Source organism: Sphaeramia orbicularis, chromosome 14 (genome assembly GCF_902148855.1).
Source record: "Sphaeramia orbicularis chromosome 14, fSphaOr1.1, whole genome shotgun sequence".
In the NCBI taxonomy this organism is placed as follows: domain Eukaryota; kingdom Metazoa; phylum Chordata; class Actinopteri; order Kurtiformes; family Apogonidae; genus Sphaeramia; species Sphaeramia orbicularis.
In genome coordinates, this window is record NC_043970.1 from 52366789 (window position 1) to 52389690 (window position 22902).

At 39.5% G+C, this 22902-nt stretch overlaps 1 protein-coding gene across 2 annotated transcripts in view; it reads right to left on the bottom strand.

Annotated features, from left to right (window-relative positions):
- The window catches only part of uvrag (UV radiation resistance associated gene), a 210025-nt gene that overhangs the window by 17156 nt on the left and 169967 nt on the right, over positions 1-22902 (bottom strand). For both annotated transcript variants that reach the window (XM_030154428.1, XM_030154427.1), the window contains exon 14: positions 10779-10870. In XM_030154428.1, the coding sequence (XP_030010288.1) occupies positions 10779-10870 (92 nt within the window). The remainder of the gene's footprint in view (positions 1-10778; positions 10871-22902) is intronic.

Genomic DNA, 22902 nt, shown 5'->3' on the forward strand with positions numbered 1-22902 from the left:
ATCATATCAGTTTTATGTGCTTACAGTGAGTAACTCGTCTCCTTTGCACTATTTTCACCTAAATTGTAATGTCTATGTTGATATTTAACTCCTGTATGAAGTAAATGGGGAACTGTGGCCACAAACCAGCACAGTACGTCCAGGAGCGCACCTTAAATGTTGCTACTGCTAGTAAACAAATGAAGATGACTGCAGTGCATTGTGGGATGCAGTGCTGACTTAGAACACAAACATAACAGCAAAGAAAATGGTAATGCAGCACATGTCTGAGGAGTAATTCTGTAAACCATGAAATCATACAGATTGTGGAGGTGTGGGGAGTTCAGAGGAAAACATGAGGAGTGTTGATTTTGTGTGAGTGTGTTGGAGCTACAAGAGCAAACCGTAAAATGTTCATTTGGTTACAGGTTGAGCGCTGGCTGCTGGATTTACAGGACGCAACATATCAGGGTGTTAAAATGATCATAAATCAACTGTTATTAAATTTTGGACCATAAAGTTGTACATACACACACTTGTTCAGTATATTTTCATTAATGTAATAAACAAACCGCAGAAGCCTGGCTGAGACACAACCAATAAGGGAAATCATTTTAGATTGTATTTACCAACCTCAGTATCGGAACATTTGGACCCAAGGAACATACAGTCATATTATTTGGTCGACCACATGGAGCCCCAGATGGAGGTCGTGATTTGAAATAGTTACACTATATGGACAAAAGTATGTGGACACGTTGAATTCAGGCATTTCTTTTCTAGCAGGGGTCTGGGATACAAAACAATAATATAGTTTTATATTGGGATAAATATTGTATTGCATCGGTTTGTTTTATTTAAATCATTATTGCTGTTGCACGTCTTTTAATTGGCACTCGTAAATATGAGCACATTTCTCCGGTTTCCATTAGCTGCCTGTTCATTTTAGAATCCAGTTTAAAATATTTTTGTTTTTAAATCCCTCCATGGTCTTGCACCACTCTGCCTCTCTGAACTCCTTCACACTCTTACACCGACTCACTCTCTAAGATCAGTTGATCAGCTGTTCTCGGTGATGCCTAGGGATGGGAATCGAGAACCAGTTCTTTTTGAGAACCGGATCCCAGTAGCTTGATTCCTTGGAATTGTTTGCCTGCCAGCTTAATGATTCTGCTTATCAATTCCGCCTTCGTTGCACATGTGTGGTGACGTCACACGTACGCTGCATTGTTTTGGTCAGAACGTAGACAACATGGTGTTGAGGCAGAAACGGTCCAAACAGACCACACCAGGTCCAAACAGACCACACCAGGTCCAAACAGACCACACCAGGTCCAAACAGACCACACCAGGTCCAAACAGACCACACCAGGTCCACTGAACACTGTCAACTCTTCCATTTCTTCTAAAGGGTAGAATCCCTCCAATCTGTTCAAAAATTTGTCCACAGCATGGGATTCATTTGATTCGATACTTAGCGGCGCTTGTGAATCTAGCGGCACAGTGAACACCAGGTCGTCATCTGGGCCCAGTTCCAGTTCCGGTGTGGGCAACAAACATCGTACCCCCTCAAATACAAGTTTCTGAAGGTAGGGGAAAGGAAATGAGGTGTACAACAACAGGAGACGAGCAGAGTCGAACCAGTTCTTTAGTTTTACTTTCACTGTACCACCCCCCCCAAACCGGGCCCGGCATCATCTGTTATTATTATTTGTACATACTGTATATGTTATATTTTCTGTGCAGAGATGGAAATATAAAAGACAGCTAATGCAAACACACCTGTTTGTACTCTTTTATTCCCTCACCCAGTGATAAGAGAATCGGATCGATAAGCAAAATCGATAATGGAATCAGAATCTTTAAATTCTTATCAATTCCCATCCCTAGTGGTGCTGAGAACAAAGTATAAGCTGGGAGGAGATGGGGCCTTCACTGTCACTGGTCCCAGATTGTGGAATGACCTGCCTCTGCATATCAGACAGGCCTCCTCGTTGCCTGTTTTTAAATCTCTTCTTTAAACCCACCTGTGCTCTTTGGCTTTTTCAGACTCTTGCAATGTTGACCTTTCCCTTATGTTATATTTTAATTTGATTTTATTGTTTGTTAATGCTTTGATTAATTATATTGACTGTGCTTTTAGTCTTCTGTACAGCACTTGTGGCTGTTTTTAAAGTGCTTCATAAATACAGCTGGATTGGATTGGGATGTTATCTTTATTTCCAAAATGCCTCAGAGATGGATTTTACTTAATTTCTCTCAATGCTGATTTTTTTTTTTTTTTAAATCCCTGCCTATGGTTTTAAATGTTCTACCTCTAAATTTCTCAAATATTTTTTCCTGCTCTGACTGAAAATTATAATTTTCTACCACAACTATCCATCTACTTTCTTCACATCTCACTAAGGAGGAAGAATCTCTCATTAAACTATATCATATATACACTATATGGACAAAAGTAATGGGACACGTTGAATTCGGGTGTCATTTCTAACAGGGGTCTGGGATACAAAACAACAATGACAAATGTCAGAATATTGTTTTAAATTGGGATGAATATCATTGCATTGGTTAGTTTGGTTTAAATTCTTATCTTTGCTTCCAAAATGCCTCAGAGATGGTTTTTACTCAATTTTTCTCAAAGCTGATTTTTTTTTTTATCCATGACTATGTTTCTACCTCTAAATTTCTAAAATATTTTTCACGCTCTGACTGCAAATAGTAATTTTCTACCACAACTAACCATCTACTTTCTTCACATCTCACTGAGGAGGAAAAATCTCCCATTAAACTTTAAGAAAATATCGAAATTTTTATCTCAAATAATCATGAACAGGTCATCTTACAGCTGTAGACATGACATGTCCCAATATTTATGTCTATATACGTAGTTTATAAACAACAATATTTCAAGCACTACAATTTAAACCAAACTAACCAACGCAATATTTATCACGATACAAAAGTACACTATGACATCTATCATTATTTTTGTATCCCAGACCCCTGTTAGAAAAGAAACACCTGAATCAACGTGTCCCAATACTTTTGTCCATAAAGTGTAGTTTGATTATTTATTCCAAGTGAGTTCATCATCCATGGCAGATACTGCACTTTGCGAACTTACAACTTGAACTCACATACTTCTTCCCACCTTGGTCCAGTCAGTGTCCTCCTTCTACAGACTATTTCAACACGTTTTCCATCAGGTTTGTGTATAAAACTTCTATGATGGCCCCCTCTTGGTTCCCATGGTGCTTTGGGAAAGGCCTTCCCTACAGACTGGATGCATGCTGAATTGGTTCTATATGGAGGAAGGAACTGTTTCCAGAACTGATTTGGAAAGAGTTCCCGTGGTCGTATCCTTCATCACATCATCCCCGTTCGTATGCATGGAAGGAAGAAAGTAAGAGGTGGCGAGGAAGGATAGCGGAGGTACTGGCCTCTGTGTCTGAGTCTACGGATAATTACCTGCAGCTGTCACGTAGTGATTTTATACATCCATATTTCATAAGATGGGTCCCAGCGCTGGAAATATAATCTGGATTTAAGGCTTTTTCAAAAGAAGAGGAAAGAGAAAACTGGAACTGATAAGTGAAGCTAAAAGTGAAACAATGTGTAAAGTAAAATCAGCAAATAAACTCCTTATTGTAGGAGGCTGTGAAAGCAATTCAGTCAAACCAAACTGAAAAACTCCTAATTTTTAGTTTTTTTTTTTTTAACCTTTTATCAAGATTTCAAAAAGCTGCGTGTTGGAAGTGCTTAGAGATAAAGTCATACTGTAAATGAGAAAAATGTTAGGTAAGACCCAAAGTTTATGATGGGAGTAAATGTACTCATCTCATTTGCATATTGTTATGTCACAGGGCGGCAGCTGTTATGGATTACCTAAATTTTAGTCAAACTGAACTATGAACATATTTACATGAAAGTTTTTGGTTTTTATCTTACCGGCTAACAGGCCGCAAGCTACTGTCGTCATGTGTCGTTGTCTGACGTCCGTTACAAAAATTTCATTCGTCTTCTTCTCCGAAACTACAATTCCGATTGACTTCAAACTTGGTATGCAGCTTCTTTATGATGATGTCAGCAAAAGTTAGTGAAATTATTTGGATCTGGATCTGATTTTGGTTTTGGTGCCACTTTGAAAAATTTTCCCATTATAACAGATAGGAAGTGGATTGATCCAATAAATCAGTATCAATGATATCAAGTTGGAATTTGAATTTTTTACAGATCTGATTGGAATATGACCAAAACATGGGCTATTTCTGTAATAGAATAAATACACAGAACTGAGTGAGAATAAATGGCATCTGGAAACATTTCCTCAAGCTTTTAATTTGGCCGGTAAGATACAGGGCCATTGGCCCGATTTTTTTTGTCATTTTATTCTTAAAATAAATGGATTTAAATGTGCTGGAGACTTTTGTCACCAATTTTTCATCAGATCTGTCAAACCTCAGTCATATCCTCAGTATCATGAATCTGTTCGTCTGTCTGTCATTACTCAGCTGAATCTCTTACATTACGGTGACAGTTTCTTAGTGCCATCCACCAGAAACAAAACGTGTGTTTACAAACAGAGCCAGTAGGGAACTCGGGCATCTTTGGAATTTTGTCGCGACGTGCGTTGTGGGAAACGGAGGCTCACGTTTCTGCATCATGTCTTTAGCAGCTGCCACTGTCCGGTGGCTGTGCGAGCCTCCGTTTCCCACAATGCACGTCGCAACAAAAATCTGAAGATGCCCGAGTTCCCTCCTGGTTCTGAACGTGAACACACACTTTGTTTCTGGTGGATGGAACTAAGAAACTGTTCACCGTAATGCAAAGGATTCAGGTGAGTAATGACAGACAGACTTACAGATTCATGAAACTGAGGATATGACTGAGGTTTGACAGATTTGATGAAAAACTGGTCACGAAAGTCTCCCACACCTTTAAATATAGTAGAAAGCAAAATGCAGTAAGTTTTGGTAGCTTTTATCCAAGCAGCAGAGTAGACAAATCTGCCCTCATCTATCCGAAATCAAACTTAATAAACTTGACTCACTAAACCGGCTCAGGACCACGCCTTTAAACTGGATTTTCTTCTTCACTTTGAACAGAAACATGCCCTGAAATGGTGTTAGGATTGAAGGGCACATGTCCAACATCTACTGGTGGGAGATGGCAACAAGATTTGTCAACTCTATGTGGAGTTCTGGTCTGTTTCAGTCAAATATGTTGGTTGTAGTGTTATTGCCACTTTGGCGCTTAAAGGGTTAACATGCTATAAGTTTGCTATGGTGTGTTTTACTAGTGCATTAGCCGCCTCTGCTGCTGCCAAATGATGCACCAGTCACATGTAAATCTTTCTGCAGCCTCTGGACAGGTTTCCTACAGCTTTAGGCACGTCTGATTTAAGACTTTTTAAGACTTTTTAAATGCCACTCGGAAAGAAATTTAAGACCTAATACCTGGCATCTGTTGGCGAGTGGAGATTTGTGTTACCCGCTCTGCATGTGGGATTCCACAGCCTTGATTTCCCATCGAGGAGAATCTGAAAAACACTTCCTGAAGAAAACATACGGTGCCTCATATATACTTTCTGGTGCGAGTTTCAGGGAGGCTGTGAAACCTCGGCTGATTGGGCAACTTTCCCTGAATGTGGACTTCACTGTGTGCAAGTTCCACAGTAAGTAATTAAACAAATAGATGCTGCCAGTTATTTCAAGACTTTTTCTAAAATCCTCTTTTCCATGTCTTAGCATTTTGGAGTCGGATTTAGATTTTAATAACGACTAAGACCTAATTTTTTAACCCTCATCATGGAATTTGGGGGGAAAATTAACCCATAAAGACCCAAAAAACCACCGGTGACTGAAGTATCTACTGATCTAAAATGTTGAATACCTGCTGATCCACTAATCCTATCCATGCATGGAAATGATTGTGTAAAATCTTGTTTGTCGTCTTTTCATGGTCATCAGATATGGCCCATTTGGATGTTCAGAGTCTGTGTAGTTATCGTGGAAACACTGTCATCTTCTACAACATTGATTCACTAGTAAAACCCATGGAGTTGGACCAATGACAGTGGATGGACACACTTATTTTATGTTCAGTTAATGATAGATTTGACTGAAAAACTCACCTTTCCTCCAGGTTTCCCCGTTTTGATATGTGAACTTTTGAATTTACTCTGAGCTCTTAGGAACATCATCATGATCGGTAAATTAAATATAGAAAAATATGCGATTTTCACTGAAATATACATAATGCAGAGGATGATATTATAATAAATGGAGATAAATCACTTAAGAACAGTTAAATATGGAGGAAAAACCCACTGAGAAGTCACTACAAAAATAGTTGTAGGTCTTTAAGGGTTAATTCATGTACAATATATCAATAAGCAGCACTTAAGACAGGGGTGTCAAACTCATTTTCTTCCGGGGGCCACATTCAGCCCAATTTAATCTGAAGTGGGCCGGACCAGTAAAATAATAGTATGATAACCAATAAAAAATGACAACTCCAAATTTTTTTAGTGCAAAAAATAACATTCAACTATGCCAGTATTTACATTTACAAACTATCCAAACAAAAAAGATGTGAATAACCTGAAAAAAAACGGAATTTGTTAAGAAATGTAAGTACAATTTTATCAATATTCTACTTCGACTTATCATTTATTCATACGCACAAAACATTTAGAAACAGGCAGAAGATTGTTAAAATTGCACTTAATTTTCTTAATTTCTTCATTTTGTTCAAGTTATTCATGTTATTGTTAAAGGATAGTTTGTTAATGTAAACATTTTCATAATTTAATGTTTTTTGCACTAAATCAAAGAGAAAAAATTGGTGTTGTCATTATTTATAGGTTATTATATTATTTTTTTTTAATTTGATGCCCTAACTTGCACTTTGCAAATTCAGCCCACAGGCCAGATTGGAACCTTTGGCGGGCCGGTTTTGGCCCCCGGGCCACATGTTTGACACCTGTGACTTAAGAGGTTACTGAGGGTAAATTTTATTTGTAGGTATATGTGAATGTAGATTGACAACTGATAGTGGCTGTAGAAGCATCTATAGTTTCTATGTCTGTTCAATGATATGTTTTACAGAAAATAACTTTTTCTTCAGTTTTTAATGCAATAACCTTTGCATTTACTCTGAACTTTAATGAACATCTACATGATCAGTGAATTAAATATAGGAAAATACCTGATTTAAAGGAGAATAGAGGAGGATAATATTAGAATAAATAGCAATATGTTACTAAAAGAAGGTTAAATGTGGAGTAAAATTCATTTGAAGCGCAGGTGTCAAACATGTGGCCCAGGGGCCAAAACCAGCCCGCCAAAGGGTCCAATGCGAGATGAATTTGCAAAGTGCAAGTTAGGGCATCAAACTCTAATATCTAATATCTAAATAATATCATAATAACCTATAAATAATGACAACACCATTTTTTTCTCCTTGATTTAGTGCAAAAAACATTGAATTATGAAAATGTTTACATTTACAAACTATCCTTTAACAATAAAATGTGAGTAACCTGAACAAATATCAACAACCTGAAATGTCTAAAGTAAGTTAAGTGCAATTTTAACAATATTCTGCCTGTTACTGAATGTTTTGTGCCTTTGTAAAATCTGACCCATAATGCATATGTAGAAATGATAAGTCGAGGCAGAATATTGATAAAATCGTAATCGCATTTCTTAACAAATTTCTTTTTTTTTTTCAGGTTATTCATATCCTTTTTGTTTAGATAGTTTGTAAAGGTAAATACTGGCATAATTGAATGTTATGTTTCGCACTAAAATAATTTGGAGTTGTCATTATTTATTGGCTATCATGCTATTATTGTAGTGGTCCGGCCCACTTCAGATTAAATTGGGCTGAATGTGGGTGCTGGAAGAAAATGAGTTTGACACCCCTGATTTGAAGTTGCCACAACAATAGTCTCTGGGCCTTTAAGGGTTAATGAACTCAGTTTCTTTTAGAGATCCGTGTGAACTCTGTCTAAGTGAGTCATACGTTCTACGACCAAGTGACCGACCTTGACGTACAATTAGCCCATAGCCTGGTTTTTTTAAGCATGACAGGGGCCGTTTTATGGCTCTCAGCTGACGGCTTTGGAGTGGGACACATGCCTTTTGTTTGGGTCCCTGTGGTCTTGTTGTCGTACAGGAGTGTGGCTGTGGCCGGCCACTGTGGAACTGTTGCACTTCCACCTCCTCGGCTCTTTAAAACATGCACACACATAGCTCCGGGGTTAGCGGCCCAACGCTTTCATCTCACCTATCTTTGGGCCCTTCCACTTCTCATTACGGAGCTGGGGGTGGGGGGGTGGGGGGCTGATTCGAGAGACTGAGCTTTTCATGGCTTCTTTCCTTTCAAAACAAAAGATTATTCAATTAATGTGTGTAATACACATTTTCCCCTTTGCTGACCCCGGGAGAGGAGAGGAGATCAAAGCCAGCCTTTTCTTTTATAGGGCAGTGGAGCTGAAGGCTGACACAGACCTGCTCCAGGTTTTACTTGGGGGTTACTCACAGGCCAGAGGACTGGACTACCAGACTTCTAAGCATTCCACTCACCGCACAAAGTGGCCGCTGCAAATCTCATCAATGACCGCTTGTGTCACATAAAGAAGTGCTGATAATGTGTGGAGGTGGAGCCCGACTGTGGGGTTTTATACATAATGATACAAACACTAACGTTGGATCTGGTTCAGGGGTTTCCTCGGGTGTTCATTGGACTTTGGTGCTGCGTTCAGGGGGGGTTTGGGGATCCTACACCTCATTTGGAACCATTATCACTAAATCTGGACAAAAATAGGACCAGTGTTCCTGTATCTCACCGGCATGTTCTGTCAAGAATCAATAACATGTTGAATTTGTGAGGTTGTCAGGTTCTGCCACGTCCAGATGCAGGAGAAGTAGAAGTGGGTGGTACTTTCACTGGAGGAGAACTCAACTACCATACTTTCCGGTCTATAAGCCGCTACTTTTTTACACATACTGTGAACCCGCAGCTCTAAAATGATGAGGCTAATTTATGTTTTCTGGGCTAACGATCGATCCGGCTGACGAAGAAGGAAATAGAGCTGCTGCACGTAAGCTTGGCATCAATGAAGCGATGGTGAGACGGAGGCGGGGTGAGTGCGGCTTATAGTCCGGAAAGTACGGTAATTCAATCAAAGTCCGTATAAGACTTCCTATTAATGATCAGTAGTAACGATATTGATATCTCTAATCATTTCCATGTTATAAACCATCAAAATATGACCCATTATAAGTAAAGGCACATTTTTAATATTTCAAAAATTCATCAAAAATTCCAAAATCTAGGACTTTCTTTTATCAAAACAGAGTACACTTTAGAAATAAATTTACATGGGTCACCATTATGCAACAATTTTTCAAGCTCTGTGAGGTTGGGTAACACAGTATTCTTGCCCAATGTGCTGCTTAGAAATGATCGTAATTGGAGAAAACAAAAAAAAAGTCTTGTTTGGCAAATTAAATTTGAGATGTATAAATCCAAAGAAAGGTGGGAATCAGACTTAAACATCACAATTGAAGACGCCCTCTGGTCCGATTTGTGTGAGAACAGCATATCAGCCACTATAAACTCAAGATACAGGCTTATCCATTACAACTTTCTGCATCAGTTATATCTGACTCCAGAAAAAATCCATAGGTCTAAACCTGAACTCTCTGATGTGTGCTTCCGATGTGCAGTAGAAATTGGCTCGTTCTTACATTGTACTTGGTCATGTGTGAAAGTCAGAGATTTTTGGCTGGGCTTGTGTGATATTTTGTCTAATGTTACCAAGAGTTCAATACCCCTGGATCCTGAAATTTGTCTAATTGGAAATTTTATGAAGATTAATGAACCACTAAACATATATCAAATAAAATTCCTCGAAATAGTCTTGGCAGTGGCTAGAAAAATTATTGCTGTTACATGGAAGTCTGATTCTCCCATTCCTTTAACCAAATGGTACACAGAGATGAACAGTTGTGTCCCTTTAGAAAAAATAACATATAGCCTAAAAAAAGTCATATAAAACTTTTGTCAGAAAATTTGGCAACCTTACTTAGACTATGTAGGTGCAATTGTAATTTAACTGGTCTTATTGTGTCATGCCATGTGTCCTTTTGAACAAAAAGTAAGAGGAGCTTTTTTTTTTTTTTCTTCGAGGGAGGGAGGGAGGGAGGGGGGCAGTATTTGTCACATTTGTTTGTTCCATTGTTCTCTTTCTTCATTTGTAAAATGAAAATTCAAAAACCAAAATAAAATATTTTTTAAAAAAAAATTCCAAAATATAAATTTTAACAAAGTTTGAAGACACTGCCCAAGTAAGATACAAATACATTTTGAAATGAATCTGACCAGTAGTTTCAGAGTAGAAGATTGTTGCAGTCTAGACATTGGTGACCTTGAGTTTGACCCTTCAAGGTCAAAGGTCATGTATCCAAATGGAAGTCCATACATGACTCAATAGTAACTGTGCTGATATCTGTAACTGTTTCCATGTTAGAAGCCATGAAATTATGGACCATTATAAATAAAGTCAAAATTTCTGAAAACTGTGAATAAACTTTGTAGACAGGAAGCTACATAAAAAAAATCTGAAATGAATCCAACCGGTGGTTTTGTCGGAGAATATGTTTGAAGAAATAGCTAATGAAGATGACTCCTTCACAGTAGCTCATGACCGTCATCAGCCGGTGGGATAAAAACATGTCATGCGAATATAGATCATGTGTTCATGGAGTCTCAAGTGTCGTTCTTACCATCGGACCATCAGTCCATGTTCCAGGAAGTTCTTCAGGTTGGGTAATGTTTGCTGCAGGTCCGGGGTGGTCAGTCCATGTTGATATCTCAGCTGCAAGAAAAGAGAACATGGACGATATTATTAACCTCAAACAACCCACCAGGTGCAGACCCTACAGAACATACAGGGTATGCGGTGGCCTATCACCAACACACACATGCGCTCACTCTCCATGTTTGGATGTCCTCCGGAGAAGAAAGAAATACCACCTACGGACCAGGCCTGAGGTCTACATTCTTTCACCATGATATATTTCAACGCTCCCCGTCAGACTATTACTCATCCGGACACACAATGGGCATCCTTCCCTGATAACAGGCATGTGTGCTAATATGTAAGGTGTGTGGAAAGACAAGGGCTGGGATGCGGGTGGCAACGCTAAAGCATCTGGACGAAATGGGGCAAGAAGTGCACATTAAAAACTCCATTACATTCTCCCATGCCCCCCCCCCCTCCTCTTTTCACTGGACCCACTTCTAAATTTGGCCTTGAATATTTCTTCTCTTATACCACAGTGCTCTAATTCATGATGATAGAATCAAATCCGCTGAAAAAAAAAATCAACACGGCCACCTTGAAACTCTAGCTCCGGTGCCAGAAATATCTCCAACAGTTGAGCAATGTCACAGCGAGCCAACTCATGTCCCAGAGAGTTTATTTAACCTATATTAGCGAACAGCAGAGGAGCATCATGCCGCACGTCCAGCATTTATCTCCAAGGCTCTTCTGTCACACATCCCGCTGCACCAGCTGACATCTGTTTTGTTTCCAGATGGGTGCCATGGCAACCACTCCTTCTACATACACACATTGAGTGAGTAGATGAAGCACACACACAACGCTAGCATATCAGTCACTGAGTCCAATACAACTATATCATATATAGACAAAAGTAATGGGACATGTTGAATTCAGGTGTTTCTTTTCTAACAGGGGTCTGGGATACAAAATAATGACTAATGTCAGAATATAGTTTTAAACCGGGATGAATATCATTGCATTGGTTACTTAAGTTTAAATTGTTATCTTTGCTTCCTTTGCTGTCACAGATGGTTTTTACTTAATTTTTTCTAAACGCTGATTTTTATTTTTTTATCCATGACTATGTTTTTAAATGTTCTACCTCTAAATTCCTAAAATATTTTTCACGCTCTGACAGTAAATAATAATTTTCTACCACATCTAACCATCTACTTTCTTCACATCTCACTGAGGAAGAAAAATTTCCCATTAAACTTTAAGGAAATATTGATGTTTTTATCTCAAATCACCATGAACAGGACATCTTACAGCTGTAGACATGTGTCCCAATACTTTTGTCCATATAGTTTATAAACATCAACATTACCTTACAGTTTAATGGGAGATTTTTCTTGAGATGTGAAAAAAGTAGATGGTTGGTTGTTAGAGAAGGAACATCAAATTCAATGTGTCCCAATACTTTTGTCCATATAGTGCATATATGAGACATAATTGGCGAATGTCATATAATTATAATAATTTAAAAATAACAGGTTAAAGCTCCCACTCTGAAGGTCAACCATCTTTTTTCTTTGAGAGTTTTGGGCAGGACACACATTTTTTGGCCGTATCAGGTACCGTCAGAGCAGATCCATGCCAGCGCTCTGGTTTAATATGGAGCCAGAACCCCGCTGGAGTGCAAAGTGGCTCTTGTAAAGTTTGATTAATGGCAGGAGGACTGGCATTAAAGCCCGAAGGCAAAAGGTCACGTTGCCACTGCCAGAACTCACACATTTGCATGTGTGTCAAATTTCCACTCAACATAAAATGTCTAAATCTCATTCTGTCAGAACAGCTGCCACAATAATGTGTAAACTGCGTGGTATGAATGGGCCGGTATGTGTTAAAGGCGTATCGTACCGGGGCGCTCACGTGGCGGCGTCAGTGTTTTCACATGTGTGTGTTCTGGCCTCTTACACAGAAACAACAGTCACGACGGTATCAGAGGAGAGTTTTATCAAAAGCGGCTCAGATTAGGGCGGTCGGACAAGGGTGTCGCTCCAAATCCAGCTGGTGATGGAAAGACCCAAAACCTGCGAGAACAACACAGAGATCCATTCATGGCTCCCAGAAAACCTCAGGGTCTGACCAAATGACGGCGCTGCGCTGTCCACAGGGCCGGCCGAACGGAACTGGGTTTGAAACAGTAGGCCAAGATCAATAACACCACCAGCTTAGAAACAGAACGAGCACAGGAACATCATGGAGGGGGGGCTCGGCTGTTCTGCGGTCAGTTGCTAAAAAAGGAAAATGTCAATCTCATGGAAATCAAGGTTACGGTCTAGGGACTGTGAATCAGAATTTGTGGATCAGATATGAGAAAATAAAAAATATTATGGCTTCGGCAAAGGTAAACAGCATTTGTTGAATATACTGTATGCTTTCTTTGATACCCAGCTAGAGGGCGTAACAAAATTGCTATCTTTAAATCCCATTACTCAGCCGGAGCTCTGAAGTGTGTAATAACCACACTGCGTGTCTGACAAGAGCCCTATGTCCAATTACATGCCTGTATGTCTGAGACTGTGTGCATGTGGGAGACACAGACAGAGCTTTAGTGTGCATTTGTATGCATGCCTCTTATTGTTTTCGCTCTGAGCGTGGAGTGGAGAGAAACTGGATTCAGGTGAAGACAGAGTGACGGCTGACGTCACTGGGTTGCTCGGGGCTCAGTTATTAATGAGGATCTTGTTGAGGGGGATTAAAAAATTGAAGGACGTTACTGGGAAGCATGTGTTTAGATGATTAATGCTCCTGGTTGGTTCTTAACCCTTTCAGCGCCAAAGTGGTAACATTAAGACAAGTATCATAACTGAATGAAACAGACCCTAACTCCAGATAGAGTTACTCAATCTAGTTCCCACCTCCCACCAATAGATGGTGGACATGTGCCCCTTCAGTCCTAACACCATTTCAGGGCATGTTTCTATTCAAAGTGAAGAAGAAAATCCAGTTTAAAGGCGTGGTCCTTAACTGGTTTAGTAAGTAAATAAAGTTGATTAGTTTTAGTTTGAATAGATAAGGTCAGATTTGTCTACTCTGCCATTTCGATTAAAAGATACTAAAACTGACTGCATTTTACTTTCTACTAAAACTAATGTATTTTAAGGATAAGATGACAAAAAACTAAAAACACAAAGAAAATGTCCATGTAAATCTGTTCAAAGTTCAATTTTACTAAGTTACACAATCCAATATGGCCGCCGCCCTGTGACATCACAAAATGCAAATTAGATGAGTACATCTACTCTCATCATAAACTTTGGGACATACCTAAAATTTTTCTAATTTACAGGATGACTTCTGTTTATAGTTATATTCTGCTGTTTTGTAGTTTTTCTACTATGTTCATTTTGCACCGTGGGGCCTTAGTTTTGTAATTTCAGTTTTCTGTATGTGATGCACAGACTGAGAAGGAAGCTGACTTTGACTTGACTCTATCTCTAACCACTTCCAAGCAACAGCTTTTTAAAATCTTGATAAAAAAAAATGTAATGTTTTTGAAAAAAAAAAACAAAAAAACAACAACAAAAAACCAAACTCCAGCCTCTAAAGGGTTAACGTGCTGCCTACATCCATGTTCAGTCTGACTCAGGCCAAATCTCTGCCAAAGGGCACCAGTAACACTTGGCCTAAGTGTCTGGTTGGCAGCGGCGAAGACACCGGCTGACGACTGCTTCAGACTGTCTTTGTAATGACGTGTGTTGAACACATTCAGGCTGTTTGGAGGCAGATCCTGCAGCCCTACAGCTGACCCAGCGCTCCACCAGCCAGACTCTATCAATATTCATAAACTGGTCTGGCCCTCCCTGGTGGAAGCCGCATTAAGTTTCCTCTCCGTGTGCGCCGTGTGCGCATATAATACGTGTGTTAGTCATGGCCTCGGTCCTGGGAAGGCATATATTCTTGGACGCCTGCTGTCGAAAACGCAAACATCAATGCCCTCCCTTTTTCTCTGCTTGTGTGAAACAAACAGAAAAACACAGCGAACAGACTGTCATCTGGAGGAAAAAAACGCAGCGAGAAAACTATAAAAGAGGAAGAAATGTGTCAGGCAGCTTAACGACATGAGGCTGGGTGTGATTTCCAATTGTCGGCGCCATGAAAGCTTTGAATGCAGGATGGAAACTAACAGTGGAGTGGGAAGGTTTAGATTCTGGTCTGTAAACCCAAACTGTTCCTCGGGAGTGTGTTGCAACTGATATGAGGCAACGTGTTGTAAATGACACTAGGTAGAAGCACACAATGGATTGATTTCTGTTGCACACAACAGGAAAGGAAATTAGCGCAAGAATTTGAGTCCTCGAGCACGTCGAAGGAGTAGAATGAAGAATTTTTGCACAAACACAACATCAAAAACAATCAGAGTGTTTCTATGTCAACAACTTCAGAGCAGATCACACAAATTGCTAGAAATCACTACACTTGAGAGAGCTTGTCATGTCTGGTTTCCCTTTCAGACGTCCTTGTGATGGATGTCGGTGGAGTCCTTTGCGTGTGTGCGTGTGCTTTCAAGCGGCCGTGGGGTTCTTTGTAATGGGGCTAACCAGATCGTGGTGAGAAATTCCCAGGGCCCATTGAGGACGGCTGAAAGGCGAGAGGGCCCGTCCGAGGGAGGGGCGGAGGGAGGGTACCCACCGGGGCTTTTTCACATGATGACATAGTGAAATGGATCCGGCCGGGTTCTCCTGGTCGCTGCTCACACCTTTGTGTCTGGACACTCCCTACACTGTTTACCTATTCAACCAAACCCGCCTGGCGCTGGGGAGGCTCCGGAGCATTTGTAGTGGGTGACCGGTTGGTATGACTGTGAGGTTTGGTGTGAGCACATGTGAGAGTTTACAGCAGGGGGGTCAAACATAAGGCCCACGGGACAAAACCGGGCCGCCGAATGGTCCGACCTGGCCCCCAGGATGAATTTCAGAAGAGCAGAAATTACACTGAAAATATGAACAATCAGGGGCCACATACAGCCTAATATGATCTGAAGAGGGCCAGGGCAGTAAAATACCGTACTTTCCGGACTATAAGCCGCTACTTCTTTCTCGTTTTGAACCCTGTGGCTTATACAGCGATGCAGCTCGAGTATAGATTTATACAGGCTAATGGCCTCCAGGGGGCGCTCTAGCAGGAAGTGCAAAAGAGACAGACAGATGGAAGAGGTGATGAAGAGGAGAAGTTTGAATCTGAACTTTTAACAATCATTTTGCGTGTCATGCACAAACCCTCATCATGGAAAACACACAAAGAAGTGCATATGATGCAGCTTTGAAGTTGTCTACGAAGGAAATAGAGCTGCAGCACAGAAGTGCCATTGAGCAACAACGGAGGAGAGACGTAGAAGGAGTGTGACGGAGCTTTTGTTCAACTCCAACACTGAAGAAGACGACTGCAGTGGTTTAATGAGCAGAAGGAAGATGAAGATACAGATCACTGACTGTTCTGGGTTTTTGAACCAGCCAGTTCCTGCCGTTTTACTGCCGTGTTACAGACACTGTTTGGAAAAAAGCAGTGAAGGTATGGAAATAAATATTTAAATAATCTGTCTGTTTACCATCTTTCTGTGTAAATATCTCATGTCACAACGTGGACACCTGCGGCTTATAGTCAGGTGTGCCTTATAGCCCGGAAAGTACAGTAATATAAACAATAACATAATAACCTAAAAATAACGTCAACTCCAAAGTTTTCTGTGTTTTCCAGTGAAAAAAGCACAATTATAAAAAGTTTTACATCTACAAACTGTACTTGACCATAGCATGAACAAATATGAACCTGAAAATTCTTAAGAAAAATCAGTGCAATTTTAACAATATTCTGCCTCAGTTTATCATTTACACATTTACATTAGAACGTACAGATCACAGTGGATCTACAAATACACAGTATTTTAGAACAGACAGAATATTGTTAAAATTCCACTTCCTTCTATTAAGACATTTCGTTGTTCATGTTTATTCAGGTTATTCACATTTTTTCTTAAAGGATAGTTTGTAAATGTAAACATTTTTATGTAATTTTACTTTTTTTTTTATATTAAAACAAGACTCACTTGAGATCCAGTTTGTCTGTATGTGGTCCCTGAACTAAAATGATTTGAAAATGTTCAGTGTAATTTTTACATTCCACAGATTCATTGGACCCTTTGGCGGGCCAGTTTTGGCCCACGGGCCTTATGTTTGACACCCCTGGTCTAAGGTGAAAAAAGTTACATTACATTATGAAAACATTCTCTTTTACATATCACAATAAAATGTGAATAACCTGAACAAATATAAGAAACCTGAAATTTCTAAAGAAATATATGTGCATTTTAACAATATAATACCTCTAATAAATGTTTTCTGCATTTGTAGATCAACTGTGATCTGTAAATTGTGTTGATAATAAGCTGGGACGTAATATTGATGAAACTGCACTTATATACACTACCAGTCAAAAGTTTGGACACACCCTCTCATTTAAATGACATAAAATGGACCGCAGACGGCCGACAGGGAACTCCTTCAAGACTGTTGGAAAACATTTCAGGTGACGACCTCATGAAGCTCATCCAGAGAATGACAAGAATGTGCAAAGCAGTAATCAAAGCAAAGGATGGCTATTATTAAGAATCTAAAATATAAAACATGTTTTGAGTTATGTCACTACATCATTCCATATGCGTTAATTCATACTTTTGATGCCTTCACTGAGAACCTACATTGTAAATAGTGTATAGCAGTGGAGAGTGCAGTGGTTTCCAACCTTTTTTTGGCTCATGACCCCATTTTAACATCACAAATTTCTGGCGACTCCAGACATTCAAAATGGAGACTTTTTTTTTTTTGGCTAAAATTAATTTGTTTTTGATCATGTAATAGTTTGCTATAATATGTTGCAAATAAACGTTAATTTTAGACGACATTTAGTCTATATAATGTATATTATTATGGACAGAGGCAGTAAATTCAGGTGTAGATTACTGCACAAAGGGAGGATTTGATTTTCCTTGGTCAGGATCTGTCCAGTCAGTCTAGCTTGTATTTACAAGGAGGACAATTAATACTGAACAAACAAGAACTGAAACTATGAATTATGAAAGAGCTGCAGCATCTGAAACTGACCACAATGAACATTTGACAGATAAACAGAACCACAGTGCTGCAGTTTCACACTCACAGTTTGTCATGTCTGTTATGGATTGGGACTGTCTCTGTCAACTCACCATATATTTTTTATTTTTTAAGTTTTGTTTGTTTTTAGGCTATTCTATTCTATTCTATTCTATTCTATTTTTTTCTTTTATAAATTACTAGAGATTTCAGGCACCCCATTTGAATTCCAGGCGACCCAACGGTTGAAAAACACTGGTGTAGTGTATATATACTGTACTTTCTGGAGTATAAGCCGCACTCACCCTGTCTCTGTCTCACCATCGTTTCATTGATGCTAGCTTACATTCAGCAGCTCTATTCCCTTCTTCATCACCCGGATCGATCGTTAGCCCAGAAAACATAAATTAGCCGCATCACTTTAGAGCCGCGGGTTCACAGTGTGTGGAAAAAAGTAGCGGCTTATAGACTGGAAATCACAGTATATATACTTTTTTTTTTTTTAAACTACATTTTTTATTAGATTTTCTCTTTTTTCAGTACAGTACAATTATACATTCAAGTAGAGTTCAGTTAATTTCTTTTCCCCCTACACAGCTGAAAATGTACTCTCATACACCTCCACAGGCACATATGATGAAACTTAAGAAAGCAATAACAATTATAGCAAACAATGTTCACTCTAAAAAATAAAAAATAAATAAAAATTTAAAAAAAGGCTGTAGATATAAATCTTCGTCAGAGGTAGATTGACAGCACCTTGATAACATGGAGTATTCTTGCATCACCAGTAAATATTATTGCAGCAGTAAAGGTAACATAGGTTCCCATCTTTTAGTAAATATGGTTTTCTGAAGCCTGAGCAAGTATGTGATCTGCTCCATCTGGTAAATATCCCAAACTCAGTATATCTACTTTTAATAGATATTTCAGGGTGTACATGGTTGTTCAGGTTATTCCCATTTTTATCAAGTAATTTAACTTTCACACTAAAACAAAGAGAAAAATGTGGAGTATTATTTACAGGTTTTTTATTATTTTACTGGTGCGGCCCAGTTGGGATCATATTAAAGAATTATTAAAGCATTAAAGCCAGAACAAACAGACTGAAAAGTAGCTTCTACCCCACTGCAGTTAATGCACTGAATGCTGCTAAAAGATAGTGCAATAGGATGTGACTGTCTGTGTGTTTTTATTTTTTTAGTCTACTTTATGGTAGTGTGATTGTGTCTGTGTGTTTTTATTTTCTTTATCTATTTATTATGCGAGTGTGATTGTGTATGTGTGTGTTTTTATGTTAGGGATTGTACCTTTTAGGATCGCACTTTTTAATTTCGTTGTACAAATGTACAGGGTGGGGAAGCAAAATGTACAATATTTTGAGGCAGGGATTGAAAGACAGTGTATGACCAGTTATTTTATTGAAAGTCACGAGAATTTATTTGCCACAAGAAAATGTCCATAATAGAAAATGTTTTTATTCTATGTGTCCTCCTTCTTTCTCAATAACTGCCTTCACACGCTTCCTGAAACTTGCACAAGTGTTCCTCAAATATTGGGGTGACAACTTCTCCCATTCTTCTTTAATAGTATCTTCCAGACTTTCTGGTAATAGTTTTGCTCATAGTCATTCTCTTCTTTACATTATAAACAGTCTTTATGGACACTCCAACTATTTTTGAAATCTCCTTTGGTGTGACGAGTGCATTCAGCAAATCACACACTCTTTGACGTTTGCTTTCCTGATTACTCATATGGGCAAAAGTTTGTGAAAAGGTATGGATAATAGTGTTAGGTATGATTATGACATCAGTATATGTTTGGGTTCAAAACAACTGACGTAGTGCCTGCTGAGAAAAAACAACTACATGTTCATTGTACATTTTGCTTCCCCACCCTGTACAATGACAATAAAGTTCTATTCTATTCTATTCTATTCTATTCTATTCTAGTCTAGTCTAGTCTAGTCTAGTCTATTCTATTCTATATTAGGCTGAACTAAAATGAGTCTGACAGCCCTGGTTTAGAGGAAGAGCCTAACTTGTCCGTCACGTCTAAGAATCCAGACGCATCCTCGTCCGTCACGGGGATAAAGTAACGTCCTAAAGAATGCATGAGTATATACAGCCTCGGCCTGGCGGCACAGCGAGGCCACGACCACACGTAAACAGTCAAACTGAGCCGCGGCGGCAGGAACCAGTCAGTTTACAGTACATGCCACCCATCATCTGGCAGAAACCTGCTTGTTTGCCCTGAGTTCTGTACGGCGGCTAAACAAACACAGCCTGGCTTATGCCACGTATTACTGTTTCCCTGGATTTGTCAGTACCAATCACCTTCAGATCGGACCGCTAATGTGGGCGGGCTGCTGGGGAGTTTGAGGCTGATTACTGATGATGTTGTATAAGAGGGTGGCCCAGGTAACAAGGCAGACCCCCCCACCCCCCCTTCACTTTTTATGCAACGGGCTCAGAATGGAAGTAGACATCAGTGCAGATCAACCGGAGCAGGTTATTAGCATCGTTTGACGAGCTGTCCTCCATCTTTACTGGAGATGGAGTCTGGGACGCCGGATATTTTCATCAAACCTGATGCATTTCATGTGTCAGGAGGTTAAGAGTCTCCAAATCAAACTCTGGAGTATCTTACACATGTCTGACCCGCATCGTGGACAATTACACAGTGATTTATAATCAGCGGGCTTTTGTCCACGGGGGTAAAAATAGAAATGGTTATTTTACAGAGTACATGTTCTCGGGGGAGGATAATCAGGGAGCTCATTAGGTCGTATGACAGGCTGTTACAGAGGGGCTAACCAGGTGTTCCCCCCTCCGCCCGCTCACAAACTCCAGAGACCACTGACACAGACATCAGCCTGATATATATTTAGCTCCACATTCAGAAAATTGGAGCTATGGGAGATAAACCTGCCACTGACAATATTTCAAGGCTGCGTCTCCTCTGGTTACGATGACGGATGAATGAAGAGTTTATACCAAACAACCAGGAAAAACAAAGAATGTCAGAGCCGAGTGATACCGTAAAACACGTACCATCATATATCTCTAACCCTATAAGCACTACCATTATACCAGGCCGCCTAGATTTATTCAGGCTTTTTTTTTCCTTTGGTAATAAAAGTGTCAGAAAATGCCAATTCTTTTGCACCTTTTTTCAGGAAGAACTTAACTTTCAATATCTGTCCATTAATTATCATTATTATATGTAATAAATGCTTAAAACAGAGTGTTATAGTAAAAAGTAAAAGAAAAAAAAAAGGATTTGCTTTTTTAATATCATATTCATCATACAGACATAAAAAAAAATCACAAAAGAATTAATAAAAAGCAATAGAGCAATTATACATTAAAAAAAATAGAAGCCAACCTCTCATACCGAATTAAAAACCAAAGAGAAAAAATATGTTTGAAGAGAGGATTTAAAAGCACACTGAGTCAGCCTGATGTGAAAATAGAGGCCATTTATATAGAAACAGGTCAGAGATTAGGGTGAATTCGACTCAAACAGGCAAAAAGTGCATGGAAATAATCTCATCTGTTTGTAAAAAAAAAATAATTTCATGATTTATTCAGTTTTAAACTAGAGACACCTAACAGAATCTAATCTGATCGAATCGAATCGAATCCAATTCAATTTAATTTAATTTAATTTAATTTAATGGGCGACATGGTGGTGCAGTGGATAGCCCTGGTGCCTCACAGACAGAAGGTCCTGGGTTCGGTTCTAACACCAGTCCATGGGGGTGGGACCTTTCTGTGTGGAGTCTGCATGTTCTCCTGTGTCTGTGTGGGTTCTCTCCAGGTACTCTGGCTCCTCCCACCATCCAAACACATGCACTGATAGGTTAATTGGTTAATCTAAACTGCCCATAGGTGTGATTGTTTGTCTCTATATGTTCAGTCTGTGATGAACTGGTCACATGTCCAGGGTGAACCCCACCTTCACCCATAAGTAGCTGGGACAGGCTCCAAGCGACCCCTGTGACCCTAGTGAGGATAAAGTGGGCTCAGATAATGAATGAATAATTTAATTTAATCTAATCCAATCAAATCTCAGTCTTAAAAACATCCCACAGTCTGCTGTTGTTTTGTATTTTACTGTGGAAATAGGCTCAATAGTTTGTAAAACTGACCTGAGGCTGTGAGTTTTGGTTAACTGTGGACTAGTTGCAGTGTTTCAGTGGTTTTGGAGCTTTTACGACGTCCTCTGGAGCTCTGACCGGGCCATGAAAACCACGCACCCAACACAAAGGGCAGGTTTTGTTTGATTTTGATGGAGCTGAGGCAGTAAACACCTCCAGCCTCCATGTGGCCTGTACACGACCGAGGCCGGCAGCAGGTACAGTTTGAGTTTAGCGGTGGCTGTATATTTGTGTGTGCATATTTCTGCTTTAATCCTCTTATTATGCCTATTTGTATCTCACACAGTGGCCCATCTATCGAAAAATGCTTTGTTTTTGTTTACTGGTTTGGAAGCCACATATGAGCCTGTGTTCTTTTGATCGACATCGGCTTTTTTTCGCCAGCAGAGACGCCGCTGCCAACTATTCAAGAGCTGGGTTCGTTTCTGAGGAAATAAACATGTCGGTCCCATCACGGGGCTGATACAGAGCACACGTTGGAACATTGTATTTACATACACTGGCATTTCTCTCTGATCTGTTGTTTTGACTTTGTGCTAAACAGTTTGGCTCGTCCAAAAGGATTACAGCGCACATTTTATCTAGTGTGGCCAAGATGCAAACTCAGAGCTTGTGATTATCTTAGGTTATGCAGAATAATTATCACAGCCCACAATACAAAACAACAGGAAGGAACACACTATGTAACCTTCAGGCTGAAATAAGTTAGAAGGCTGTTCCAGAACTATTAGTTTTTAACCCTTTAAGCATCAAAGTTGCAATATACAAGTAACATAACTGACTGAAACAGACCATAACTCCAGATA